Source organism: Limulus polyphemus, unplaced genomic scaffold (assembly GCF_000517525.1).
Source record: "Limulus polyphemus unplaced genomic scaffold, Limulus_polyphemus-2.1.2 Scaffold3619, whole genome shotgun sequence".
Classification (NCBI taxonomy): Eukaryota; Metazoa; Arthropoda; class Merostomata; order Xiphosura; family Limulidae; genus Limulus; species Limulus polyphemus.
Genome location: NW_013669229.1, coordinates 26,991 through 43,576, shown reverse-complemented (window position 1 = coordinate 43,576; position 16,586 = coordinate 26,991). Strand labels below are relative to the sequence as shown.

Sequence of the window (16,586 nt, the reverse complement as noted above, 5' to 3'; positions counted from 1 at the left end):
TATATATATATATATATAGAGAGAGAGAGGCGTTTTGTATAACAAGGTCTAAAGCAAAAACGTTTCGCACAGAGAAAACAGACAACTACAAAACTAGGCAGGGCACAAACCACAATGTGGAAAAATATGAAATACACTTTAATAAGCGAGATATCTGAGAATTAGGATAAGAATACGCCGTCTATCAGACGTATCTCAAATAAACACAATATAACCATAAAAAACAGGAGGAACAAATGTAAATAAACATAAAATTAAAGATCTTCTAATACAAAAAATTACACCCATATTAAACCAGCGCCAAGGAACACTTTTATACGTATATTAATTATTTCCTTAAGTGTGTTCACACATCAAATCATACTGTTAACTACCATATACTAGATGTACTTGCTGGGGTCCCCGAAAGTGTTCTGTTTCAAGACTAAATAAAACCAAAATTTAAAATAACAAACATTTTGCCCCCCAGTAGCACAGCGGTATGTCTGCGGACTTACAACGCTAGAATCCGGGTTTCGATACCCGTGGTGGGCAGAGCACAGATAGCCCTTTGTGTAGTTTTGTGCTTAATTACAAACAAACAAACATTTTTATCTCTTGGTTTTCAAGTGCATAAGTCATGCTGTGTTGTAGCCTACAGAGTGCATAATTATTTTCGTGATTCATGGCATGCACACGTTTTACTGACTGACTGACAGACAACACACTACTGTAAATTGGTACAAGTGGTTAAAACAGGTGACCCCCCCCCTCAGGCGGCCTTCGGCCCCTTTCGGAAAAATAATAGATTAAATACATATATATAACGCCCCCTACAATCTTATACCTATAATTGCTATCATCCACTTGACACGTGATCAATAACGGTCACTTTTTCAACAGTCATTCTTAACCTGATGATGACCTAAAGAGGTCGAAACGTTGTTAATCGTTTTGGGTTTTAAATAAAAGTTTTTAATGGCCGTCTCTACCATATATTTATTTCAAGCGGGTTCCTCGTCATCATGAGCTATTTAACCTCTGTACGAAGCCTCATATGCCAAGGACAAAATGATTTTGGCGAAATTTCTCACATTTGAAACAACCATTTACCGTCTGAAAACAGTTGCGTACAGTAGTTTAACGTACTAACTAAACAGAATGATCATGTAACAACTTTTAGGGCACCATTACATCTAATTTAACGTACTAACTAAACAGAATGATCATGTAACAACTTTTAGGGCATCATTACATCTAATTTAACGTACTAACTAAACAAAATGATCATGTAACAACTTTTAGGGTATCATTACATCTAATTTAACGTACTAACTAAACAGAATGATCATGTAACAACTTTTAGGGCATCATTACATGTAATTTAACGTACTAACTAAACAAAATGATCATGTAACAACTTTTAGGGCATCATTACATCTAATTTAACGTACTAACTAAACAGAATGATATGTAACAACTTTTAGGGCATCATTACATCAGTTAACTAGTATTCGATGGGCTCAAAATGTATGGCTTTTCTTTAGACTAATTCATGTCATAAATGTAACACTTTTCAAAACAGACTTTTCTATTATATAAATATAATCGACAAAGTGATATAGATATCAACCCTGTACTTGAATATCAAAATTCTATATTTTTATAAAACGCTTTTTTTTATATAAAACATTTCGATTTAATTTGAAATACAAGCACCAGACCTATACTAGATCGTTGAGACATCTGGTGAGCATAACCTTTGTGCCAAAACGTAAAGAACTCATGACGCAAACACCAAATATTTACAAAACTTTGTGATTTTTCAGACGAAACTATTGATATAAAATATTAAACTGATTAAAACTTTCCTATAAACATATTAATTAGTGATACTAATAATTCAAAGGTTAGTCACGTGGTTTTATGGTTTAAAGTTCATAGCATATTCCAGGAAGAATGGACAACTTCCTTCACGTACAGACATTTTTGTATGTATATATTTTATGTCAGTCTAAACAGAACATTATGACTTAAACTTTATTTTACACGTTGCACATTCGTTTATAGTTTATTTTAGAAATGATAAGCACCCACGTTCGCATGTTAATATGAATAAAAACAATACACAAGTCATGAACATTTTTTTCGAATAATCCAATTGAGGACAACATCTGCCTTCCTATGTTATTTTACATACATAGCAGCGTCAACCTTCAAACCTATAATATAAAGGTTACTGGTCACCCACATAGTTGATCAAATACTTACTTGTTGAGTCGATCAGCCATTACGTTGTTTAAGCTGATTTTAGTGACCTTGATATAACTTCTGTTTACACTTGTTTGTTTGTTTGTTTGTAATTAACCATAAAGCTACACAATGGGCTATCTGTGCTCTGCCCACCACGGGTATCGAAACCCGGATTCTAGCGTTGTAAGTCCGCAGACATACCGCTGTGCCACTGGGGGGGGGGCTGTTTACATTTGACAGCCATGGCAAGCAGCTACATTCGTCTGTTCGTCCACACTTATCCAGAATGTATTTTCAAATCTACGTGACACAACACAATTTAAAACAAAACATCTGTTGAAATTTTTTCCCGTGTATGTATTAGAGTAACATTGCTAACATAGTTATTTTGTGAAACCGGTTTAACATTTCAGTAAAAATATATGATTTTATTTTAGCTTATAAACGATAAGCATCGATTTAATGCACAAGTCTTATATATCTATATTGCATTTAACATGCTAATATAAAACATGCTTAAAAAAAAACGATATTATTTTTACTAGACAACAAGAAAGTTTAGCCTAACTAATGACGAACAGATTTTGTGTCACTGAACCTTGACCTTAACGCTCGTAAAAACAAGTTTACCAACTCCTTCAGATTACAAAATGTTTTGACTTTACATTGCAAGAGATGATTATTAGGCCAAACCTTCAATATAAATCAGATTCTCCTCACATATCAATAGAAATTAATTGTAATTATACGTTTATATATATTTATAAGCTCTACATTCTTTATGTAGTTCCCTTAAGGATTTTCAGGAATTAGAGGAGTGTATTCCAACCACACTATTTCATCATATCCATTGCCGATGACGCGTTTCGTTCAATCCAGAGCTCTTGTTGAAAATCCCCAAGGGATTATGTAAAGAACGTAGTGTTTAAAAATATATAGAACCAATACTAATGTCTTATGACAAATATAATTATAATCATGCTTCACTAGCTTTAAAAAGGCGTTCTCACCACAACAATTGTGAAAGTTATATTATCTGTATCTGTTTGATAACACACGTTTTACATTGTTGAAATTGAATTATTATTTTTACTCTGATTGAAAAAAAAATTGTTCGATGCGGTGAACTGCTCCAAAAGTAAGGTGTGTGAAGACACAAAGTAAGGCCCATGATTTAAAACGAGGAAAACTCACTGCAATCGATAATTAGCGTGTTTATTCAAGACATAAACTAAAACTGTGGATGATGTCACTTTGTTAGCCTTTGTTCAAATAGCGAGCGTATTATACGCATATACACACACACGCTAAAGCTCTTACAGCAAGCAGCCAGCACAGCTGCTTGGTATCAAGCCTGCCGCTTGGAGCGCTGCTGTCAGTCTGATATACTTTGACATCCTAGCGATAAATGGTCTTTGATAAATGAAAAGTAATGATAATAAAAAAAAATCCGAGGATGTCGAATAACACAATATATATATAGAAATAGTTGATATTTAGTTTAAATTGTATCTCTAACCTTGACGAATAATTTTATCACCAATAACTTGAAATGTGAAATATGTTGTTTAAGAGTACATTCGAATAAGTGAGAATGTGTCACACAGACAGGGCGTTAATGAGAATGTGTCACACAGACAGGGCGTTAATGAGAATGTGTCACACAGACAGGGCGTTACTCGAGAAGTGACATGTTAAATATGTGTGTATGGAAGTGGGGGGAGGGGGAGGGTGTAAGACATCCCTCTCCTGACATATTTACTTCAGTGGGCATAAACAGCATATTGTCGACTCCCCCACTGGCGAACATATTCTGGTTGTCGGTCATGGTGAACATCTTATCAGTTTTCTCGCTATTTTCATTCACAATTTATCGTACAAGAGAGTGAGCGTATTGTCACGGATTTACAGTCCGGCACGCTAACTACGAGGCCACACCTACAATCAATATATTGTACCAAATACCTAATATATGTCACAGGCTACAGTCACAATATTGTACCAAATACCTAATATATGTCACAGGCTACAGTTACTAGATTGTACCAAATACCTGATATATGTCACAGGCTACAGTTACTATAATGTACCTAGTATCTGATATATGTCACAGGGTACAGTCACAATATTGTACCAAATATGGGATATATGTCACAGGGTACAGTTACTAGATTGTACCAAATACCTGATATATGTCACAAGGTACAGTCACAATATTGTACCAAATATGGGATATATGTCACAGGGTACAGTTACTAGATTGTACCAAATACCTGATATATGTCACAGGCTACAGTTACTATATTGTACCAAATACCTGATATATGTCACAGAGTACAGTCACAATATTGTACCAAATATGGGATATATGTCACAGGGTACAGTCACAATATTGTACCAAATATGGGATATATGTCACAGGGTACAGACACTATATTGTACCAAATACCTGATATATGTCACAGGCTACAGTCACTGTAATGTACCAAATACCTGATATATGTCACAGGCTACAGTCACTATATTGTACCAAATACCTGATATATGTCACAGGCTACAGTTACTATATTGTACCAAATACCTGATATATGTCACAGGGTACAGTCACAATATTGTACCAAATACCTGATATATGTCACAGGGTACAGTCACAATATTGTACCAAATATGTGATATATGTCACAGGCTACAGTCACTGTAATGTACCAAGTATCTGATATATGTCACAGCCTACAGTCACTACATTGTACAATATGACTGGTCTGTCTGCGATAAATCCAAAGATCCTTTGTCGCTAAGACAGTGCTCGTAATAATAGTTCTGTGTGTATCCATTTATAATTGGCGAACCAATGGACCAATTTTCACCCAAACTGGTATTTATCCTTAAACCCTTTAGAGTGTCGTCGTTCGGATTTTAGTCACCCATGTCACCCCCAGGGACCTCTATGTTTTCTCCGTGTGTTGAGCGAGTACGTCGGCTAATTATGTATTCCTAACTCAGACTCCATTAATTTATACATGGCAGCACACAATGGGAAAGCCTGTTGGCCATTGGAACAGTATTTTATGTAAAGAACGCAAGAAGAGAGGCCATTACAGAGCATATTTTTTCGAAAGAGTGGGACTATTAAAGTTACACAATAGTAATTGTTTGCAACTATATATGATTAAAAACTGTCTTAACAACGAAAGCAACAATAAACAAAGCCTAAAAATAATTATACATGCCGCAAATGCATAAATGGGTAACAAACAAAACGTGTTTAATGCGTCTAACGAAATTTTGCAAAATTCAGTTTTACTTAACTCTTACTTTTTTGTATTACTTAAATTTTGTTGTTGTTTTTAGCCCAAAACTACATAATGAGTTATCTGTGTTCTGTTCACCGTGGGGAATTGTGTTATATATCTGGAAATTGTGTTATACATCTGGGAATTGTGTTATATATCTGGGAATTGTGTTATACATCTGGGAATTGTGTTATACATCTGGGAATTGTGTTATATATCTGGGAATTGTGTTATACATCTGGGAATTGTGTTATACATCTGGGAATTGTGTTATATATCCGGGAATTGTGTTATACACCTGGGAATTGTGTTATACATCTGGGAATTGTGTTATACATGTTTTTCTTTTGAAACGTCTCTTTCGAATGATTATTATATAAGTAATTTTGTAAGAATTTAAAATCTTATTATACAATATATGTTTTATAAAATTTATTCATGTTTATATATAAAAATAAGTCTGTCGATGTTTTAATTTAAAAGTAGTCTATTGCATTGTAAATATTTTTATCGAATCTTCGGAAATTAACGAAAGAAAAGAAACTTTCTTAATATCCTCTTTTTTTTTAACTATTTCTACCAGTACTTCAGGTTTATGTCTTTTTTTTACGTTGATTAACTATATCTTTATTAATCTTTTTTAAGTAAAAAACATGTAAGGCGGTGAAATAAAAGCAATTAGAATTATTTTAGGTAAAAAAAAAGAAGCGAAGTCCGCGTAGTTAAACATTGTCTGTGTGCATTTTTTAACGAAGCAACATCGGGTTATCTGCTGTGTCCACCGACGGGAATCGAACCCCTGATTTTAGAGCTGTAACTCCGTAGAATTACCGCTGACCCCACGGGGGACGCGTAGTTAAACGATGATCTTGATCCACGTTCGAACAATGTCGGCTTCTATGGCACCAACTTGATGAACGAAGCTGTATGGCCAGGTGGTTAGGGCGCTCGACTCGCATTCTGAGGGTCGCGGGTTCGAATCCCCGTCACACCAAACACGCTCGCCTTCTCAGCCGTGGGGTGTTATATAGTGACGGTCAATCCCACTATTCGGTGGTAAAGGAGTAGTCCACGAGTTGGCGGTGGGTGGTGATGACTAGCTGCCTTTCCTCTAGTTTTACACTGCTAAATTAGGGACGGCTAGCGCAGATAGCCCTCGTGTAGCTTTGCGCGAAATTAAAAACAAACAAACTAACTAAAAAGTGTGTTTGAAAGTATACACTTCTGCTTCCTAATTTATAACTGATAACTTTAAGAACTTTACAATAATTCACAACACAGTCCTGTACAAGCTCAATTTACATAAATCCATCTATAAAAACTTTTACTATTTAAAATATTGTTTCTCCTATAAAAATATAAACAATTAGCGAGTATATTTTGTAATCTCTTTATGTGCTGCCATCTCTTGAGACTTACGTAAGTTACATCTTCTAATATATCACTGGTACGTACAGATAAAGTGTTAATTACTTTTTTTTATTTTCAACTTATGTTTAAAAAGAACTCACCAGAGTGGAGTTTATGGCACTGAACACTTTTGGTAATTACAAAGATCCTACATTTATAACATTCTCACAGAAACATGATCGAAAGATAATCAAGACCAAAGAACGGTTTTTGCTCTTTTTTTATATTAAATATATATTGCGAACCCGTGGTGTCTGTCCGAGCGTTCGTCTGTCTCCCGGTTACGAAAGTCGCTTCCAGCGCTGCGTTTAAAAAGCTGCGCACACAGACAGAGCTCAACATTCACTTTTGAAATGACTGGAGACAGGCAGGAATAATGTTGATGCCAAATTTTGTTTTAATGGGATATTCTACACTAAGTTGTTAGGAATTAATCACACTATCATTCAAATTTCAAAATGTGACGTAACTTAAAGAATAAAAATGTAGATTTACCATATGTTATTGTTGATCGGCTCTTAGCATGGCCGAAATTCTCAACAATTACTTTTCGCGGTATACGTAGCTCAGAGCTTTGGCTCTGAGTGAAACCAAGAGCAGTTAACCTTTTTAAAGTCCATGAAATAATTTGAATTGATAAATTAACTTAAACTTTCCTATCACTGGGGACGGGTACTTTTGTTTGTGAACAAATGATACACATATATAAATACATAGCGGGTTGAGTACGTCATATTGAAACGATATTGATAATGTAATTCACCAAGGCACGTAATAACTATTGCTCTTATAAAGTCGCGGTGGAAAGGTGTGTATTAGAACTACATTTTTACATTGTTTGGTGTTATGTGGGTAGTCTGAAGCCACCGAAACTCGATTGTTTGGGGTAAGTTTATACAACAACCTTTTCCAAAGCAGAATATACTCAGGTCATAAAGATGTATTCAGACCGGGAATTTATATTTTCCAGAAAGAAAAATGGATCAAACTGTGGACCCAGGTCCATCAAGAAAGAGACCTGTAATAAGTTGTACTCTGCTGTGTGAGCAAAGGACGTCGTCTTGTGACAGGTGAAAATCCACGAATACATATGTCAATGGCGAAGGACTTGTGCCTCAGGCAACAGTATGCAACATAATAAATAAGTATCTCTGTCTGGGAACAAGGACAAAAGGGTATGAGTTCACCAAGATCAGTCACACATCTAATCATACCTCAAGCACCTGGAGAAAGAAACGAGTATTCATGCTATTATATACGAAAACATACTGGCTAAGTCGCCGGATGCAGTACTTATGAAATTTATGTGCGAACAAACTGCAGAAACAGACGCTGGGAAACCGTCATCCTCGTATATTAGATAGATTATTGTAAACAGGCAAGGAAGAATGGTAGGCTTTGGACATGACATCGTTATGATGGAGCCTTTTATAATAGAAACTATATTCTAGGGATGTTGTCAAGATGCATAGTCGTCAGCTAGAGTATGACCGGAAGTGACGACATGGACTGTAACGATGTGATAAGGTTCCAAAATCGTTTGAATATAATGTACCCGACCTCTGCATATATATATATATATATATCATAAATACATCAATTTGAAAACGACTATAAAACATGTATTGATAAATGTAATACAATAAGAAAAAAAACAATAGACGATTAGAAAAATAGTTCAATAACGAAAATACTAAATTTAAAACTAAGCACCATCTGGAGAAATTTAAAGCATTTTTACTTTCGAAAATAAATTATTATTTTGCTTTCAGTGGACTTTCTAAGCGCATGCGTGCTATCTGAAGAGTTATAGCAAGTTTTCAGGAAAGGACTTTGAAGCTATTTATCAGTCCTGTAACATACTTGTCACTGAGGTGATTGCGTAGCTCTTACGAAAACAGGGTAGCTGTTGTAACAGTATACCAAAGTTTAATTGCCTACTGGATACAAACTGTCATTAGTTCAAGTGCTTTAAGGTGTATTATTTATGTGTTAAATTAAGCTGGATTTTGAATGTTTCGTTGTGGAGTTTGAGTTGAAGATCTCGTTACAGAGTTACATTATCAATAACACTGTTACATTGTTTTAACTGTTTTCTTAGTCAAAATATTATCCTGAATACTACCTTCCTGACGAGTACAGTGACTTTGAATAGTTTGTCAGGGAAGTTTTTACGACAGCAAACATGATGATTGCAGCACTTTTAGCAATACTAAAGCTTACATTTTACACCACTTGTTTGAGTTCATGTTTCACAAAAGCTGCGACTGTCTGTGACATACTGTGCTTGGCTGATAACTTTACGGTCAAGTTCTCTCCACCCTACCTACTAGAACTTTCGGAACAAGAGATAAAGCCTCTGGTATTTTCCATCGAACCTAAATCGTCATGTCAATTGACTGAATTCAATGAAGACATCTTTTCTGAAGCACGTCTGGAATTTTCTATACTTCCTGAAGATGAAAATGTTGTGAAAGTTGCAGGAAGTGAAAAAATAATACTTAACATCTCGGATATTTTTGACGGAAAAAATTCAACTTTATTCATTGAGGGAAAATTTTTGGGCTTTACAACTCTTCTCTGGACTGTAAGCCTAACGACGAGTATTAATGAAAACGAGACTAGCTTATTTGCAGAACCAGATGGAACAGTGGTTACATTGTGGGATGGACAATACTTTGTCACTGTGTCTCGATCCGAGTCACCTAGTCAAATTCTCTTCGTTATAATCTTGGGAATTTTGGTCGTAATCAATAACATCAATATGGGATGCCACATTGATGTATCTTTAATCATCGACGTTCTTAAAAAACCGGTAGCCCCGCTTATAGGACTGGCTAGTCAGTTTTTTTTCATGCCATTGGTAAGATAAGCACAAAATTATGTAGCACTGTCGTCATAATTTGTAGTGATACTTTCGGTCATAATATATATACTAGAGACTATTTTGTATATTTCAATTTTTATACTGGTTTGGTTATTGTTAAGCGCAAAGCTACGCGATAGGGTATTTGTAATATGGTCGCTAAGGGTACTGAAACTCGAGTTTTAGCGTCGTAAGCCTACAGACTTACCACTGAGCCACCTGGGGGCCAATTTTTATATTGTATTAAATTATATATATTTCTTCCGAAGTGAAAATGTAAGCAGAAACTCATAATTTGTGACGCTGTAGCATTCATTGAGGGGAATATATCTATATTTCTATGACTGTCATTTTTTTGATACGAATAATCAATCTGGGTTGAAGTAATGATGTTAAAGTAGCCTAGGCTGACCGAGGTTTGACAAGAAGGCAGTTTATACTCTCCTCTAGCTGTGGTATTTATACTGATGAACTTATCATACTCTTCTGACTCTGGCTAGACAAGTCTAAAGGTCTTGTTATTGAATAAATAACAGGCGCAAGTTGACCTCTTGGAATTTGGACCTTTTTTCCTGATGAAATGTTTGAGTCCAAACTGTTATTATGGATACAGAGATAAATTAAACCTTTGAATAATTTCAGGCATCTTGACAGAACGATTGCATAGTGGGTGTTCTGATTCGGAGAGTCTAAGAACAGAATGATACATAATCCGAATAGTGACATGTTGATGTATCTTTGCTTTTGCACAAGTTTCGTATTAAATAAGTAATATCAATACATTAAGTTGATGTTTCTTCTTGATAAACCGTAAATTCTTTTTTCCAGACGAGATTTAAAACTTTTAAAGTTTCTACCATATTATCTGTAGTCCAAAGCGGATATGCTTTTCGATTTTACATAACCTCAAACTTACTTTCAATTAAAACTACAATGCCATGAAGCTGTTTGTATGATTTTGTAGTTATAGTGTTGTTTCAATTCTTGGATTTAGTTATACATAGCTGTCTTTATGCATAAGAATTTCTGTACATTAAACTTAACAAAACTGTGGTACAAATCAGGTGTTTTGTTTTTGTCATTAAATTCTATCTGACTAATTCACTAATAATTCGAAATCAGAAATAACAGCGTTTGAGATTGACGGTTTGTTTTTTCCGGACACAAGTCGCTGTCCAGAAGGTCATCTGTTCAAAACTAGAAGTTGGTAGACAGATTGAACTCAAGGCAGCCAAAAGTCGACCTGAAATGTTATTTTGTATGCAGTACAAGAATATCAGTGTTGTGCGTGTACAAAGTCTTTGTTGGCGAATAGCTCAGTATACTTTACAAAAGTAATGAAAACCATGCTGGAATTTCAAAATTTTGTTCACATTCCTTTTAGTTAACCCTTTATATACTTAAAATCAGAAGGGCAAAAAAAAAAAAAAAGGTGGCAAAGATAGAGAAATTAGTCCATAAACAAATATATAAGAGGAATGTGATAAAAATAATTTGCATTCGTATGTGGCTTTCATCTTATAATTCCTTTGCAAATTTAAAACATTTGTACAACACGAAAGCAGCAAAGAGCTCTTGTTTATTTCAGGTCATTCGATATAAGAATCCGAACATATTAAATTGCTGTTATTAGTATTTTATCCATTTTCTCTTTATGTAATTTAAAATGGAACTTACTCTTTATCTCTTTAAATACAAAAAAAAATCTTTATCAGTTTTAAAACTTCCAAACTAATATAAAGAGTATTTGAAAAACTCATTAAAAATTTCCAAACTAACATGAAGCTTGTCCGAACACTCTTGAAAAACTTCCAAACGAACGAAAAGACTGTTTGAAAACTCATTAAAACTAACCAAACTAACATAAAGAGCATTCCAAGCTTTTACTTGTAGTTAAACAAATATATAAACAACTCTATTTGTTTAACATGAAGAGTATTAGAACACTCGTTAAAAACTTCCAAACTAACATATAGAATATTTGAAGACTTGTTGATCATAGTAATAAAAAAGTTTTAGTGTTTTTGTAAAGTTCCAAAATTTTATATAGGTTATTTGAGCTTAACATATTGGAAATATGATAATGAATTTATAAAAAATGTCGGATGTTTGAAGCTACGAGTTTGAGTGTTTTTTTCAAAAAAATGGGTTCATGAGGAACAGTTAAGATCAGAGTTCAATTTTACAGGTACCAACTCTCTGAAGTAGTTAGTTCTCGCTTAATTCAAGAAAAAACGAGTTTCTAGTTGTCATTATAACCGTAGTAGTTTTCACAAATATTCGTAGTTAAGCTGGCACTTATTGGACACGTGTATTTTTAACATTGAATTCTAACAATATTGCTTAAATGAAGATAAGTTTAAGGTTTAGTTGCATATTTTAAAAAAATGTTAGTTATACATTCTAATATTGACTATTCAAATATAGGCATCATTTGGATTTGGTCTGTTACTCTTCAATGACTTGACCTGGAGACTAGGCCTTTTTACCCTTGGATGCTCACCAGGAGGTACTATGAGCAACTTTTGGAACATAATATTTCATGGGGACGTTAGTCTTAGCGTTATCATGACATTCATTAGTACCATAGCAGCACTTGGTAAGCTTGTTGAAACTATCAAATTACTTGTTATGTGCATACTAAAACGCTAAGTCTGTACAATATTATTATTTCATTCAGCTAAGGTAGCATATAACCGTTATAACTACGTAGATATGTAAACAGATTATTCCAATATGACTTTATGTTGTTAAAAAAAAAGAATAATCTGTTTAATCATTTTAAGGTTTAAGTTAGTTTATGAATGTTATGTTTGATGCTATATTTTGGATGGACGTATGGAAAAATAATTTACATTTGATTAAATTGATGAAGTAAGTCGTAGTCATTTCTTTATGCTCATGACGAACCTGCTACTGTCCAATTAACGACAACGCCACAGCGTGAGCATTTTTTAACGAATAATTGGTATGAGACCTTCAGAATCGCAAATCACATGACATTTGAAAATGCGTTGATAATTGGTATGAGACCTTTAGAATCGCAAATCACATAACATTTGAAAATGCGTTGATAATTGGTATGAGACCTTTAGAATCGCAAATCACATGACATTTGAAAATGCGTTGATAATATAAACTTTTAACAAAAGTTTTCGAGATTGATCAAACATAAAACATATCCAGTGAATTCTTATATAGGATATTCATCGGAATCAGTTCAATTTTCTTTGTTCACATTTTGCGAATAATATTTTTTTTCTGGAATCATGTTTGAAATTTCCTGTCATTAACTAATACCATACTTTAATACTGCACTATTATTTAAACGTTTCTGAAGTAAAAAGCCAGAGAATCTGAAGCACAGTTGTTGCTATTTATATAAGGTTTAAGTCTGGACCATTCGAGAATTTCATTACTAAGAAACTAAATCCCTGTAATAATATATCACACATGAATCCTCAAGTATAAGTTTTGTAATATCTGTATCTTTCCTGTGAAAAGCTGTGCTACTCAAAGATATTCCGCCATTTAAAATGGCCGAAATATCAAGGCTTTTGTCAACCATAATAACCACCCCTTTCCAAATGTTTCAGGATTCCAGAGGCTACATTATATTTTATTAGAGCATCCACTTACACAACTTCAAACAAACCACATGGAGTTACGTTAATCAACATTAAATGTTGTAGTACTTGTAAAATTTGAACATTTGAGCTACAAAAGAGGATGATGACCTTTGTATCCTTATTTAAGTAAATTTTCTCATAACTGTGGGTTGTTACAGTTTTTGAATAGGAAAGAGAGTTTTTACAATCGTAACTTCAAGAAACAGAAAAGAAAAATTCAAAAACTCCCAGGGCAGAAATATATCTACCCGCAACACACTAACACTTGTTAGGCCTGTATATTTGTTATTATGATAACTAACGACTGTTACTGTATACTTAAAATATCAAGCAATTAAGTTATATAAAGTTGTAAAAGGAAAGCAAAATGTTGTTAATAAGTCAATTGATCTGCGACTGGATTATTAAGTGTCAGAAAGGTACGGTTGTTGAAATATCAGAAAACAATGTATTACATCAAAGTCTAAAGATGAAAAACCAGGTTAATATTTTAACCTTTCCTTTCAGGATTTATTCCGTTGTGGATGTCAACCCTGGGATCACAGATGCTGCCACTTGGAGAACTGAGTATTCCATTCGAAAAACTTGTTACGTCTTTGATAGGTCTCACCATTCCAATTGGAATTGGTATACTCATTCAGCGATTCAAACCCAGATGGGCAGACTTTTCGCGTAAAATTATTCGACCCTTTACGTTAATTTGCGTTGCAATTTCGTTAGTTTCCGGAATTTATTCTTATTATTATGTGATTTTGTTGTTTAATTGGCGTGTTGTTGTAGCCGGCATGGCTGTTGCATGGGGAGGTTTCTTCTTTGGTGCCATCTTTTCCTGGATTTTTCGACTTAGTCGGCCTCAGGTCATTGCGGTAGCCTTCGAAACGGCACTCCAGAATGCTAGTATTGCCTTTATTCTATTGCAGCTTTCCCTACCTCAGCCGTTTGCTGATCTTGCAGTAGTGCCCCTTGCTGCCCAACTTTTAATGACCGGAGCTCCTCTTTATCTGTTATTTGCAGTGTATGTACTTTATCACAAGTTCGTGAAGAAGGATAAAAAAATTAGTTCACTATTTGAAGACCCAGAAGGAGGTAAATCTGAAACTACTAGCAAAGAAGACGAATATTCCGAGGAAAGAAGGCCCCTTCTTAACAACAGAAATAGAGAAACGGTGGAACCGAAAGAAGAAACAACCACGAACAACAGCAGAGGGATAGAAAACGTGGAAACGGCAACACTTCGATCCAGCAGAGGTAAGGAAAGCATGGAACTGGGAGAAGAAACAACCACGAACAACAGCAGAGAGATAGAAAACGTGGAAACGGCAACACTTCGATCCAGCAGAGGTAAGGAAAGCATGGAACTGGAAGAAGAAACAACCATGAACAACAGCAGAGGGATAGAAAACGTGGAAACGGCAACACTTCGATCCAGCAGAGGAAGGGAAAACACGGGACTGGAAGAAGAAACAATATCACACGAGAACAGCAGAATTGTAAAAAATGACAACGAAACGGAAGAAACGTTTTTAAGAAATAGAATCAACGACAATGCTGTTAATGAAACTGAAGAAGAAAAATCTTGATAACAAAGAAAATATTAATTTCGTGAGTTTTATTTTAAAGAGTGTTCCATTATCTATGTTGTATTACTGCTCATTCATCGTTTGGTAAATTATATTTGTTTTAATTGAGCTGTGATTAATACCCTCTACATTTTCTCATCATTTGATCATCTTTTACATGAATAATACGTTGTATAAATACGTTCTTGTTGCACAGAAATCCAAATAACTCAAATTTTAATATTCAAATCTGTTTCTAGTAGGAGATAGTTAAGAATATGATGAAAATATATGCTTGACTGTTGAATAATTGACCACGTTTCATTGGCTGTTTATAGCAGCGTGATAACGTCATCAATGAATAAGAGCACGAAAAGTAACTGGTTTTAGCGTAATTACAGCTACGTTATTACGAAATAACACTGATAACCAATAAGTGGACTTGTTTCGATGAACGCCATCCTACTTGTGTTGTATTGCCGTGTTATTATTGATACATGCGCAACGGAAATATTATTTTGTGAATTTTTCAACGTATAGAAACGGACTGTTAAAGGGAGGATAGTGGCGATTATAGTATTTATTGTTATTATTTATAGGGAAACAACATATATATGTCGAGATAACTTCCATTATTACATAATTACAACTACTATGGTATAGTTCAAGTACTTTTTTTTTGCATATTAGCAGACTTACATGGCTAAAATAATTAAGCTGTTCTCAATAAGTAATTGTTTCATAACAATGTTCATTTTCTGACTTCAACTAAAACAAATTTGTAATAAAAAATATGTAAATGTATGTATATATATATATATATATAGCAGGTGCTGTCTTTACAAAAAATCCATGTACTGAAATTTAAACCATTAAAAAGTTAAGGACCGCTAGATATCCAGCCCTTTTTTTTATCTTTTTAATAGCCTGGTATGACTAGGGTGCTTGATTCACAATTTACGGTAGCTGGTTCGAATCCCCGTCGCCGAACTTGCTCGCCCTTTCAGCCGTGGGGGCGTTATAATGTTACGGTCAATCCTACTATTCATTGGTAAAAGAGTAGCCAAAGAGTTGGTATCTTCCCTCTAGTCTTTCACTGCTGTATAAGGGACGGCTACTATGGCACCAGATAAATCTCCCAAAGAATCACCGATAAAAGAAAAAGAAAGAAAAATCTTTCTAGTTTACACTGATATATAAAATTCAAGCAGTTTGTGATATTAACAGTATTCTGAATTATTAGTGAAAATATCAGTTTTAAGTACACTTTGTCATGGAAGATTTATGCGAGATTTTTTATTCATAGAAGATTTATGTGAGATGCTTTATCCATGGAAGATTTATATGAGATGCTTTATTTATTCATGGAAGATTTATGTGAGATTTTTTATTCACGGAAGATTTATGTGAGATTTTTTATTCACGGAAGATTTATGTGAGATGCTTTATTCATGGAAGATTTATGTGAGATGCTTTATTCATGGAAGATTTATGTGAGATGCTTTATCCATGGAAGATTTATGTGAGTTGCTTTATCCATGGAAGATTTATGTGAGATGCTTTATTTATTCATGGAAGATTTATGTGAGATGCTTTA

General features: G+C 34.3%; 1 protein-coding gene across 1 annotated transcript; it reads left to right on the top strand.

Annotated features, from left to right (window-relative positions):
* The first annotated feature begins 8,873 nt into the window (after positions 1-8,873).
* LOC106469698 lies at positions 8,874-15,770 on the top strand. Its single transcript, XM_013930209.2, has 3 exons — positions 8,874-9,798; positions 12,229-12,400; positions 13,938-15,770. The coding sequence occupies exons 1-3, from the start codon at positions 9,121-9,123 to the stop codon at positions 15,008-15,010; spliced, it is 1,923 nt and encodes a 640-aa protein (XP_013785663.1). The 5' UTR covers positions 8,874-9,120; the 3' UTR covers positions 15,011-15,770.
* Positions 15,771-16,586: the final 816 nt, after the last annotated feature.

Excerpts from the sequence above, each read along its gene's own strand:
- LOC106469698 (XM_013930209.2), top strand. The coding sequence starts at position 9,121 with ATGATGATTGCAGCACTTTTAGCAATACTAAAGCTTACATTTTACACC. Across the intron at positions 9,799-12,228 it reads AGTTTTTTTTCATGCCATTG|GCATCATTTGGATTTGGTCT; the intron begins GTAAGATAAGCA and ends ATTCAAATATAG. Across the intron at positions 12,401-13,937 it reads TAGTACCATAGCAGCACTTG|GATTTATTCCGTTGTGGATG; the intron begins GTAAGCTTGTTG and ends CTTTCCTTTCAG.